This window comes from Acipenser ruthenus, unplaced genomic scaffold, assembly GCF_902713425.1.
Source record: "Acipenser ruthenus unplaced genomic scaffold, fAciRut3.2 maternal haplotype, whole genome shotgun sequence".
Classification (NCBI taxonomy): Eukaryota; Metazoa; Chordata; class Actinopteri; order Acipenseriformes; family Acipenseridae; genus Acipenser; species Acipenser ruthenus.
The window spans coordinates 67,501-79,388 of NW_026708111.1; the positions used below are offsets into that span (position 1 = coordinate 67,501).

The window sequence follows — 11,888 nt, forward strand, 5'->3', positions numbered from 1 at the left end:
AGAGAGCGAGCGAGAGAGAGAGAGAGAGACAGCATCCTTTTGTGTCTCCTAACAAGAGGCTGCGGTGGAGCTGTGCGCTGTACCCGCCACGACTCTGTGTGTCTCTCTAAACCCAGCCTGTACCCCCAGCACTGACCCTCCCTGCTGCCACACCCAGTCTGAGAGCTGTGTGCTGTACCGGCCGCGACTCTGTGTGTCTCTCTAAACCCAGCCTGTACCCCCAGCACTGACCCTCCCTGCTGCCACACCCAGTCTGAGAGCTGTGCGCTGTACCCGCCACGACTCTGTGTGTCTCTCTAAACCCAGCCTGTACCCCCAGCACTGACCCTCCTGCTGCCACACCCAGTCTGAGAGCTGTGCGCTGTACCCGCCACGACTCTGTGTGTCTCTCTAAACCCAGCCTGTACCCCCAGCACTGACCCTCCCTGCTGCCACACCCAGTCTGAGAGCTGTGCGCTGTACCCGCCACGACTCTGTGTGTCTCTCTAAACCCAGCCTGTACCCCCAGCACTGACCCTCCCTGCTGCCACACCCAGTCTGAGAGCTGTGCGCTGTACCCGCCACGACTCTGTGTGTCTCTCTAAACCCAGCCTGTACCCCCAGCACTGACCCTCCCTGCTGCCACACCCAGTCTGAGAGCTGTGTGCTGTACCCGCCACGACTCTGTGTGTCTCTCTAAACCCAGCCTGTACCCCCAGCACTGACCCTCCCTGCTGCCACACCCAGTCTGAGAGCTGTGCGCTGTACCCGCCACGACTCTGTGTGTCTCTCTAAACCCAGCCTGTACCCCCAGCACTGACCCTCCCTGCTGCCACACCCAGTCTGAGAGCTGTGCGCTGTACCCGCCACGACTCTGTGTGTCTCTCTAAACCCAGCCTGTACCCCCAGCACTGACCCTCCCTGCTGCCACACCCAGTCTGAGAGCTGTGCGCTGTACCCGCCACGACTCTGTGTGTCTCTCTCTAAACCCAGCCTGTACCCCCAGCACTGACCCTCCCTGCTGCCACACCCAGTCTGAGAGCTGTGCGCTGTACCCGCCACGACTCTGTGTGTCTCTCTAAACCCAGCCTGTACCCCCAGCACTGACCCTCCCTGCTGCCACACCCAGTCTGAGAGCTGTGCGCTGTACCCGCCACGACTCTGTGTGTCTCTCTAAACCCAGCCTGTACCCCCAGCACTGACCCTCCCTGCTGCCACACCCAGTCTGAGAGCTGTGCGCTGTACCCGCCACGACTCTGTGTGTCTCTCTAAACCCAGCCTGTACCCCCAGCACTGACCCTCCCTGCTGCCACACCCAGTCTGAGAGCTGTGCGCTGTACCCGCCACGACTCTGTGTGTCTCTCTAAACCCAGCCTGTACCCCCAGCACTGACCCTCCCTGCTGCCACACCCAGTCTGAGAGCTGTGTGCTGTACCCGCCACGACTCTGTGTGTCTCTCTAAACCCAGCCTGTACCCCCAGCACTGACCCTCCCTGCTGCCACACCCAGTCTGAGAGCTGTGCGCTGTACCCGCCACGACTCTGTGTGTCTCTCTAAACCCAGCCTGTACCCCCAGCACTGACCCTCCCTGCTGCCACACCCAGTCTGAGAGCTGTGCGCTGTACCCGCCACGACTCTGTGTGTCTCTCTAAACCCAGCCTGTACCCCCAGCACTGACCCTCCCTGCTGCCACACCCAGTCTGAGAGCTGTGCGCTGTACCCGCCACGACTCTGTGTGTCTCTCTAAACCCAGCCTGTACCCCCAGCACTGACCCTCCCTGCTGCCACACCCAGTCTGAGAGCTGTGCGCTGTACCCGCCACGACTCTGTGTGTCTCTCTAAACCCAGCCTGTACCCCCAGCACTGACCCTCCCTGCTGCCACACCCAGTCTGAGAGCTGTGTGCTGTACCCGCCACGACTCTGTGTGTCTCTCTAAACCCAGCCTGTACCCCCAGCACTGACCCTCCCTGCTGCCACACCCAGTCTGAGAGCTGTGCGCTGTACCCGCCTCGACTCTGTGTGTCTCTCTAAACCCAGCCTGTACCCCCAGCACTGACCCTCCCTGCTGCCACACCCAGTCTGAGAGCTGTGCGCTGTACCCGCCACGACTCTGTGTGTCTCTCTAAACCCAGCCTGTACCCCCAGCACTGACCCTCCCTGCTGCCACACCCAGTCTGAGAGCTGTGCGCTGTACCCGCCACGACTCTGTGTGTCTCTCTAAACCCAGCCTGTACCCCCAGCACTGACCCTCCCTGCTGCCACACCCAGTCTGAGAGCTGTGCGCTGTACCCGCCACGACTCTGTGTGTCTCTCTAAACCCAGCCTGTACCCCCAGCACTGACCCTCCCTGCTGCCACACCCAGTCTGAGAGCTGTGCGCTGTACCCGCCACGACTCTGTGTGTCTCTCTAAACCCAGCCTGTACCCCCAGCACTGACCCTCCCTGCTGCCACACCCAGTCTGAGAGCTGTGCGCTGTACCCGCCACGACTCTGTGTGTCTCTCTAAACCCAGCCTGTACCCCCAGCACTGACCCTCCCTGCTGCCACACCCAGTCTGAGAGCTGTGTGCTGTACCCGCCACGACTCTGTGTGTCTCTCTAAACCCAGCCTGTACCCCCAGCACTGACCCTCCCTGCTGCCACACCCAGTCTGAGAGCTGTGCGCTGTACCCGCCACGACTCTGTGTGTCTCTCTAAACCCAGCCTGTACCCCCAGCACTGACCCTCCCTGCTGCCACACCCAGTCTGAGAGCTGTGCGCTGTACCCGCCACGACTCTGTGTGTCTCTCTAAACCCAGCCTGTACCCCCAGCACTGACCCTCCCTGCTGCCACACCCAGTCTGAGAGCTGTGCGCTGTACCCGCCACGACTCTGTGTGTCTCTCTAAACCCAGCCTGTACCCCCAGCACTGACCCTCCCTGCTGCCACACCCAGTCTGAGAGCTGTGCGCTGTACCCGCCACGACTCTGTGTGTCTCTCTAAACCCAGCCTGTACCCCCAGCACTGACCCTCCCTGCTGCCACACCCAGTCTGAGAGCTGTGTGTGTGTGTGTCAGTGTGCGTGTGTGTCAGCGTGCGTGTGAGTGTGTGTGTGTGTCTGTGTCAGTGCATGTGGGGGGGTTGTGTGTGTGTGTCAGTGCATGTGGGGGGGGTTGTGTGTGTGTGTCAGTGCATGTGGGGGGGTTGTGTGTCTGTGTCAGTGCATGTGGGGGGGTTGTGTGTGTGTGTCAGTGCATGTGGGGGGGTTGTGTGTGTGTGTCAGTGCATGTGGGGGGGTTGTGTGTGTGTGTCAGTGCATGTGGGGGGGTTGTGTGTGTGTGTCAGTGCATGTGGGGGGGTTGTGTGTGTGTGTCAGTGCATGTGGGGGGGTTGTGTGTCTGTGTCAGTGCATGTGGGGGGGTTGTGTGTGTGTGTCAGTGCATGTGGGGGGGTTGTGTGTGTGTGTCAGTGCATGTGGGGGGGTTGTGTGTGTGTGTCAGTGCATGTGGGGGGGTTGTGTGTGTGTGTCAGTGCATGTGGGGGGGTTGTGTGTCTCTTTTGATTAGAAAACCTTCAATGTGTTAATCATTTTATTTATTTGACGTTTAAAAAAAAAAACTACCTTTTTTAAATTAACAAAGAGTGACGATTTAATACAAAAGATACAAAGAAAGAGGAGAGAAAGCGTAGACGAGAAAGAAATGAGAGAGGAGGGAGAGGACAGACGAGAAAGAAATGAGAGAGGAGGGAGTGAGAGAGGAGGGAGAGGACAGACGAGAAAGAAATGAGAGAGGAGGGAGAGGACAGACGAGAAAGAAATGAGAGAGGAGGGAGAGGACAGACAAGAAAGAAATGAGAGAGGAGGGAGAGGACAGACGAGAAAGAAATGAGAGAGGAGGGAGAGGACAGACGAGAAATGAGAGAGGAGGGAGAGGGCAGACGAGAAAGAAATGAGAGAGGAGGGAGAGGACAGACGAAGAAATGAGAGAGGAGGGAGAGGACAGACAAGAAATGAGAGAGGAGGGAGAGGGCAGACAAGAAAGAAATGAGAGAGGAGGGAGAGGGCAGACAAGAAAGAAATGAGAGAGGAGGGAGAGGACAGACAAGAAAGAAATGAGAGAGGAGGGAGAGGACAGACGAGAAAGAAATGAGAGAGGAGGGAGAGGACAGACGAGAAATGAGAGAGGAGGGAGAGGGCAGACGAGAAAGAAATGAGAGAGGAGGGAGAGGACAGACAAAGAAATGAGAGAGGAGGGAGAGGACAGACAAGAAATGAGAGAGGAGGGAGAGGGCAGACAAGAAAGAAATGAGAGAGGAGGGAGAGGGCAGACAAGAAAGAAATGAGAGAGGAGGGAGAGGACAGACAAGAAAGAAATGAGAGAGGAGGGAGAGGACAGACGAGAAAGAAATGAGAGAGGAGGGAGAGGACAGACAAAGAAATGAGAGAGGAGGGAGAGGACAGACAAGAAAGAAATGAGAGAGGAGGGAGAGGGCAGACAAGAAAGAAATGAGAGAGGAGGGAGAGGACAGACAAGAAAGAAATGAGAGAGGAGGGAGAGGGCAGACGAGAAAGAAATGAGAGAGGAGGGAGAGGACAGACGAGAAAGAAATGAGAGAGGAGGGAGAGGACAGACAAAGAAATGAGAGAGGAGGGAGAGGGCAGACGAGAAAGAAATGAGAGAGGAGGGAGAGGACAGACAAAGAAATGAGAGAGGAGGGAGAGGGCAGACGAGAAAGAAATGAGAGAGGAGGGAGAGGACAGACAAAGAAATGAGAGAGGAGGGAGAGGGCAGACGAGAAAGAAATGAGAGAGGAGGGAGAGGACAGACAAAGAAATGAGAGAGGAGGGAGAGGGCAGACGAGAAAGAAATGAGAGAGGAGGGAGAGGACAGACAAAGAAATGAGAGAGGAGGGAGAGGGCAGACAAGAAATGAGAGAGGAGGGAGAGGGCAGACGAGAAAGAAATGAGAGAGGAGGGAGAGGACAGACGAGAAAGAAATGAGAGAGGAGGGAGAGGACAGACGAGAAAGAAATGAGAGAGGAGGGAGAGGGCAGACAAAGAAATGAGAGAGGAGGGAGAGGGCAGACGAGAAAGAAATGAGAGAGGAGGGAGAGGACAGACAAAGAAATGAGAGAGGAGGGAGAGGGCAGACGAGAAAGAAATGAGAGAGGAGGGAGAGGACAGACAAAGAAATGAGAGAGGAGGGAGAGGGCAGACAAGAAATGAGAGAGGAGGGAGAGGGCAGACGAGAAAGAAATGAGAGAGGAGGGAGAGGACAGACAAGAAATGAGAGAGGAGGGAGAGGGCAGACGAGAAAGAAATGAGAGAGGAGGGAGGAGGGAGAGGACAGACAAAGAAATGAGAGAGGAGGGAGAGGACAGACAAGAAATGAGAGAGGAGGGAGAGGGCAGACGAGAAAGAAATGAGAGAGGAGGGAGGAGGGAGAGGACAGACAAAGAAATGAGAGAGGAGGGAGAGGACAGACGAGAAAGAAATGAGAGAGGAGGGAGAGGGCAGACAAGAAAGAAATGAGAGAGGAGGGAGAGGACAGACAAGAAAGAAATGAGAGAGGAGGGAGAGGACAGACGAGAAAGAAATGAGAGAGGAGGGAGAGGGCAGACAAGAAAGAAATGAGAGAGGAGGGAGAGGACAGACGAGAAAGAAATGAGAGAGGAGGGAGAGGACAGACAAGAAATGAGGGAGGAGGGAGAGGGCAGACGAGAAATGAGAGAGGAGGGAGGAGGGAGAGGGCAGACAGACAGACAGAGCGTTGGACTGCGTGGTTTTGTCGGCGCGCCCCTGTGCTCAGAATGTATCGCTTTTTTTATTTGCAGTTGGAGATTTACCTTTTACCTTCTTGCTTTCTTTGCTGGCCTGGCAGCCCTGATTGACGTAAGTATAGACTCTCCCCTCCCCTCCTCTCCCTCTCCCCCCTCCCCTTCTCCTCTCCTCTCCCCCCTCCCCTTCTCCTCTCCTCTCCCCTCTCCCCATCCTCTCATCTCTTTCCCCTCTCCTCTCCTCCTCTCCCTCTCCCCCTCTCCTCTCCTCTCCCCATCCTCTCATCTCTCTGCTCTCTCCTCTTTCCCCTCTCCTCTTCTCCTCTCCCCCTCTCCCCCTCTCTTCTCTCCTCTCCTCTCCCCATCCTCTCATCTCTCTGCTCTCTCCTCTTTCCCCTCTCCTCTCTCCTCTCCTCTCCCCTCTCCTCTCCCCATCCTCTCATCTCTCTGCTCTCTCCTCTTTCTCCTCTCCCCTCTCCTCTTTCCTCTCCCCTCCTCTCCCTCCCTTAACCCTCCAAGTGTCATTTGAAGACAGGCTTCTTTGTAATTTTGTGGCTCATCTTTCCCCTCTCCCTGTTGTTTCAGTGTTCTCTCTGAACTGTACTGTCATGATAACGCGCTCTTCGTTATGTTAACGAGAGTCGAAATGTTCAATGCCATCAAATAACATCAACAGCTCGCTGGGGTTCGTTCGTCAGATGGATTGATTTAGTTATTTTTTTTTCAAAGAAAAAAATGATTCGATGCTCCTTTTTAACCTCAAGCAGTAGCAGATATGTTTTGTAAAAATTTGAAATACACGTGCGCTATAGCGTGCGATTTTATTAACAAATCATTTAGCGGCTTACAGAGACTAGGGGGGTGAACTCTGCATCATCAACAACTGCTGCTGCTGCTGCTGCTGCAGAGTCACTTCCAATAGGAGCTCGTTTGTTTTACGTCTCATCCGAAGGACGGAGCACAAGGAGGTGAAGTGACTTGCTCAGGGTCACACACACACACATGCACACACACACACACACACACACACACACAGGGAGTCAGTGGCTGAGCCGGGATTTGAACCTCCTGGTATCAAGACCCCTTTTCTTTAATCGCTGGACCAGCAAGCAGTGTCTCGTTCAATTTACTACTTCGAAACCCAGTCAAAGTGTTTTCACAGTTTTTGAAATTCCCGCTGTGCTCTCCCGGCCTCCCTCTCACTCTCTTCTCTCCCTCCTCTCCCTTCTCTCTCTCTCACTTTCTCTCCCTTCTCTCCCCTGCCTGACACAGAAGCCCTGGTTCTACAATCTCAAGGACATGTGGAAGGGGTTCCCTGTGCTGGTGAGTAGAGCAGAGCTGTTAATGGGCAAACTGCAATTCAGTGTTTACCTGTGAAACAAGACTGGAGACCAGACTCCCGCTGCACAGCAGTGTGATCCAGTCCTGGTTTCACTAGGAGTTTAATAATCAGACACACCTGAGCTTGTTAGCTAGACACACTGGGGCTGATCAAGCTGGTAGCAGTGAAACCTGGACTGGGTGACGCAGCTGTGGAATAGGAGTCTTGTTCCCAGCTCTGCTGTCTGGTCACTATTGAAATGGTTCCTCTCTCTTGTAGGTCTTGCTGCCCTCCCAGTACTGGTACTACATGATTGAACTGGGATTCTACTGGTCTCTGCTCTTCAGTGTGGCCTCTGACATCAAAAGAAAAGTAAGGGCTTAGCAATCGCGCTGCGTGTGTGTGTGCGTGTGCGTGTGCATGTGTGTGTGTATATACATACAGAGATAGTCGCTCGCACACACAAGCATACAGTTGAAGAGCTCTCTATCCCAGGACAGTCAGGATCCAACAGGAGACTCATCAAGCACCAGAAACACTTGAAGAAGAAAAGTCAGCGATAAACTGGAAACTTCAGCTGGCATGGTAGAAATGATGTTTTAATGTGTGTGTGTAGAGAGAGAGGGAGAGGGAGAGGGAGGGGGAGAGAGAGATGCAAAGAGAGAGAGAGATGCAAAGAGAGAGAGAGAGAGAGAGAGAGAGAGAGAGAGAGAGAGAGAGAGAGAGAGAGAGAGAGAGAGAGAGAGAGAGATAGATGCAAAGAGAGAGAGAGAGAGAGAGAGAGAGAGAGAGAGAGATGCAAAGAGAGAGAGAGAGAGAGAGAGAGAGAGAGAGAGAGAGAGAGATAGATGCAAAGAGAGAGAGAGAGAGAGAGATACAGCTCTGGCAGAGTTTTGCATCACCCTGTAGAATGAACACATTTTGCTTCATAAAGTCGAAGAAAACCTGCTGAATAATGTCCTGTTAAAATATCGAATCACACATCACCGCTTTGTACAGTTTTCCAGATGCTTAAGCAAAAAAACTGACATTGAGAAACGTGGCATTTTGAAACCTAACATGCAATACTGAGCGACTGTTGGCACTTCCTTCCGGTAGACTCGTGTGTGTGTTTTTTTTTGTTTTTTTTTGCCAGGTCATTTGTCGGTTTCTTCTGAGCAGGGTGTGTTTTGGGGCTGCGGTGATTTTACTGCAGGTTAAAAATTTGCATGGCGATTTTTATAATGTCTTCCGATGCAAATACTGGAAGGAGAGCAGAACGGAGAGGGGAACCTCCGCCATGCAAATACTGAGCAATCCCAAACAGGATGCGTCTCACACGCAACACGAACAGGAAACCACCGCATTCAAACCAACTGACCTCCCTGTAGGACAGCTTGCACGAGGGTCGCCCTGCCAGTGCCTCCGGGCATCTCTCGCACCGCGGCCGCGGGTCCGGGGGGGGGTCAGGGGGGGTCAGGGGGGGTCGATTTCCTTGTTTAAATTCCATTCCAATTCCCTGTTAATAAATTCCATCACGTCGTTGATCAGAGTTATCGATTAGTAGCAGCGTTCTGTTAAAATCGGCTTCTCACAACAGAGGCGACAAAATCACTTCAATTGAGAAGTCGCTGTTTGTGAGTCAGTTAAAACTGGCTTCAAATGAAATGCAAGCAAGTGAACAATCATTTATTATTATTATTATTATTATTATTATTATTATTTCGTCTCTAAAATGTGAATTAATTCCATACTGACCCTGGCTTATTTTTCTCTCCTTTCTCTCTCTCTCTCTCCCCCTCTCCTCTCTCCTCTCTCCCCCTCTCCCCCTCTCTCCTCTCAGGATTTCAAGGAGCAGATCGTCCACCACATTGCCACCATCGTGCTGATCAGCTTATCCTGGTGTGTGAACTTCATCCGCGCCGGCACCCTCATCATGCTGGTGCACGACTCCTCTGACTACTTCCTGGAGGTGAGGGGGAGGGGGAGGGGGAGGGGGAGGGGGAGGGGCCGAGAGTTAGGGAGGGGGTGTGGGCAAGGGGAAGGGAGGGCAGTTTAGAGATTTCTCAGGAACGTGTTTCTTGAAAGCTGGTTCCAGGAGACCGCCGGGAGACCTAGTTTGAGGTTTGCTGTATCAAACCCCCAAGTCTCCCTGCCTGGTGTGCCGCGCAGCGCCCTGAAACCTACAGTCTCCTGAAACCAGGCTCCAAGCCTCAGAGCAGCTTTGGGAGATTCTGATCTGTGTGTGTGAGGCTCTGATTTATTTTATTTTTTTTTGTAACGCTCTCCAGTCTGCCAAGATTTTTAACTACGCTGGCTGGAAGAAGACCTGCAATGCCATCTTCATCGTGTTCGCCGCAGTCTTCATCATCACCAGGCTGGTCATCTTCCCCTTCTGGTGAGACTCAGTCCTGCACTCTCTCTCTCGCACGTCCACAGTCCCATGGCACTGAGAGGCGCTGCTCCTGGTAGGGTGTGTGTCTCTGGTAGGGTGTGTGTGTGTGTAACGGGGTGTGTGTCTCTGGTAGGGTGTGTGTGTGTAACGGGGTGTGTGTCTCTGGTAGGGTGTGTGTGTGTGTAACGGGGTGTGTGTCTCTGGTAGGGTGTGTGTGTGTGTGTAACGGGGTGTGTGTCTCTGGTAGGGTGTGTGTGTGTAACGGGGTGTGTGTCTCTGGTAGGGTGTGTGTGTGTAACGGGGTGTGTGTCTCTGGTAGGGTGTGTGTGTGTAACGGGGTGTGTGTCTCTGGTAGGGTGTGTGTGTGTAACGGGGTGTGTGTCACTGGTAGGGTGTGTGTGTAACGGGATGTGTCTCTCTGGTAGGGTGTGTGCAACGGGGTGTGTGTGTAACGGGATGTGTCTCTGTGGTAGGGTGTGTGTAACGGGGTGTGTGTGTAACGGGATGTGTCTCTGTGGTAGGGTGTGTGTAACGGGGTGCGTCTCTGTTTCTCTCCCCCAGGATCCTGCACTGTACTGTGGTGTACCCCCTGTCCATCTACCCCCCCTTCTTTGTGTATTACTTCTTCAACGGGCTGCTGATGGTGCTGCAGCTCCTGCACCTGTTCTGGGCCGCGCTGATCCTGCGCATGGCGCACAAGTTCATGACGGGCAAGGTAAGACACGCCAGCGGCCTGCTGGGTAATCTCGCTGCGCTGCGGATGGCAGAGTGACGCCGTTCTGCTGGGATGTAGTGCGGATTGCTGTTCTTGAATTCTCTCTCCTTTCGTATATATATATTTTTTAATACATTTTTTTCCTGCATGATTTCTTTAAAATAACAGCCCAGATTTATTATTTATTAGAAGCAGTATTATTATTTTATATATATATATATGAAAATGCAGCCAAAACAAAGAGAACGAGACCAGCGACTGTAATGTAAAAACGTTCATCATTAAACACTTGGATACTGTGGGTGTGTGTGTGTGTGTCAGTGTGTGTGTGTGTGTGTGTGTGTGTGTGTGTGTGTGTGGGGGGGGGGGCTGTGTGTGTGGGGGGGGCTGTGTGTGTGTGTGTGTGTGGGGGGGGGGGCTGTGTGTGTGTGTGTGTGTGTGTGTGTGTGTGGGGGGGGGGGCTGTGTGTGTGTGTGTGTGTGTGGGGGGGGGGCTGTGTGTGTGTGTGTGTTTGTGTGTGTGTGATGTGTGTGTGTGGCTGTGTGTGTGTGTGGGGGGGGGGCTGTGTGTGTGTGTGTGTGGGGGGGGGGGCTGTGTGTGTGTGTGTGTGGGGGGGGGGCTGTGTGTGTGTGGGTGTGTCAGTGTGTGTGTGTGTGTGTGTGTGTGTGTGTGTGGGGGGGGGGGGGCTGTGTGTGTGTGGGTGTGTCAGTGTGTGTGTGTGTGTGGCTGTGTGTGTGTGTGGGGGGGGGCTGTGTGTGTGTGTGGGGGGGGGCTGTGTGTGTGTGTGTGTGTGTGGCTGTGTGTGTGTGTGGGGGGGGGGGGCTGTGTGTGTGGGTGTGTGTGTGTGTGTGTCTGTGTGTGTGTCTGTCTGTGTGTGTGTGTGTGTGTGTTTTAAGTTGCCTTTGTGCATTTTGTGTCGTTTGCAAGTGAACTGTGACTTCAGGGCCTTATCGAGAACTATATTCTGCAATTTGAATACTGACTTTGGAAACTCTTTTCTCCAATGTTCTGCTTGCCTTGGGTAACATTTTGAGTTGGTTTTGCTGTTGGGTCGTTAACGGGGGATCTTTACATACTGCTACAGTAAGTGCTGGGTTTAAAAGCATGTGCTGTGTTACTGTCCACGTGTCGTCTCTTTAGGCAATTCATAGCTTCAGAATCGTATCGTTCGGAATTAAAAAGTGCTGTACCAACAAAACCAGCTACTGTACCTCTAAGTGGAAGCCTACTTATTTTAAACCAGTCCTTATTTTTGTGTGTGTTTGATATTCTGTCTTGTTTGTGTTCCCTGAAGAAGCGGGCGAGGGTTGGAGCGAGCCACAGTGTAATAATCAGAGATGCGTCGCACGCGTTTACCGTCACTGACGTCAAAGGGGCAGACAGGCGGATATGTCAGAATCACACACACACACACACACTTGAATTTTCTTCTTGCAGTTCGTGGACGATGAGCGAAGTGACAAAGAGGAGACGGATAATTCCGAGGAGGAAGAGGAGGAGGAGGCGGAGAAGAAGGAGGAGAAGAAGAAGAAGAGAGGCAGGGTGAGGGAAAGCAAGGAGACTCCCTGGAACGGGCCTGTGCAAAACGGACACCCCACCATCAACAACAACCAGCACCAGAAAAAAAACTAGAGGGGAGTGAGGGGAGTGAGGGGAGTGAGGGGAGTGAGGGGAGTGAGGGGAGGAGGGGAGGAGGGGAGGTGTCAGGGGAGGGGTGTGAGGAGAGGAGTGTTAGGAGAGGG

At 53.4% G+C, this 11,888-nt stretch overlaps 1 protein-coding gene across 1 annotated transcript in view; it reads left to right on the forward strand.

Annotated features, from left to right (window-relative positions):
- LOC117965044 (ceramide synthase 2-like) overlaps positions 1–11,794 on the forward strand; it is a 13,968-nt gene extending 2,174 nt beyond the window's left edge. Inside the window, 7 exon segments of the mRNA XM_059019833.1 lie at positions 5,794–5,851; positions 7,009–7,059; positions 7,337–7,429; positions 8,880–9,008; positions 9,328–9,434; positions 9,993–10,146; positions 11,584–11,794. Of these exon segments, the coding sequence (XP_058875816.1) occupies positions 5,794–5,851; positions 7,009–7,059; positions 7,337–7,429; positions 8,880–9,008; positions 9,328–9,434; positions 9,993–10,146; positions 11,584–11,778 (787 nt within the window). The 3' untranslated portion in view covers positions 11,779–11,794.
- The last annotated feature ends 94 nt before the right edge of the window (positions 11,795–11,888 follow it).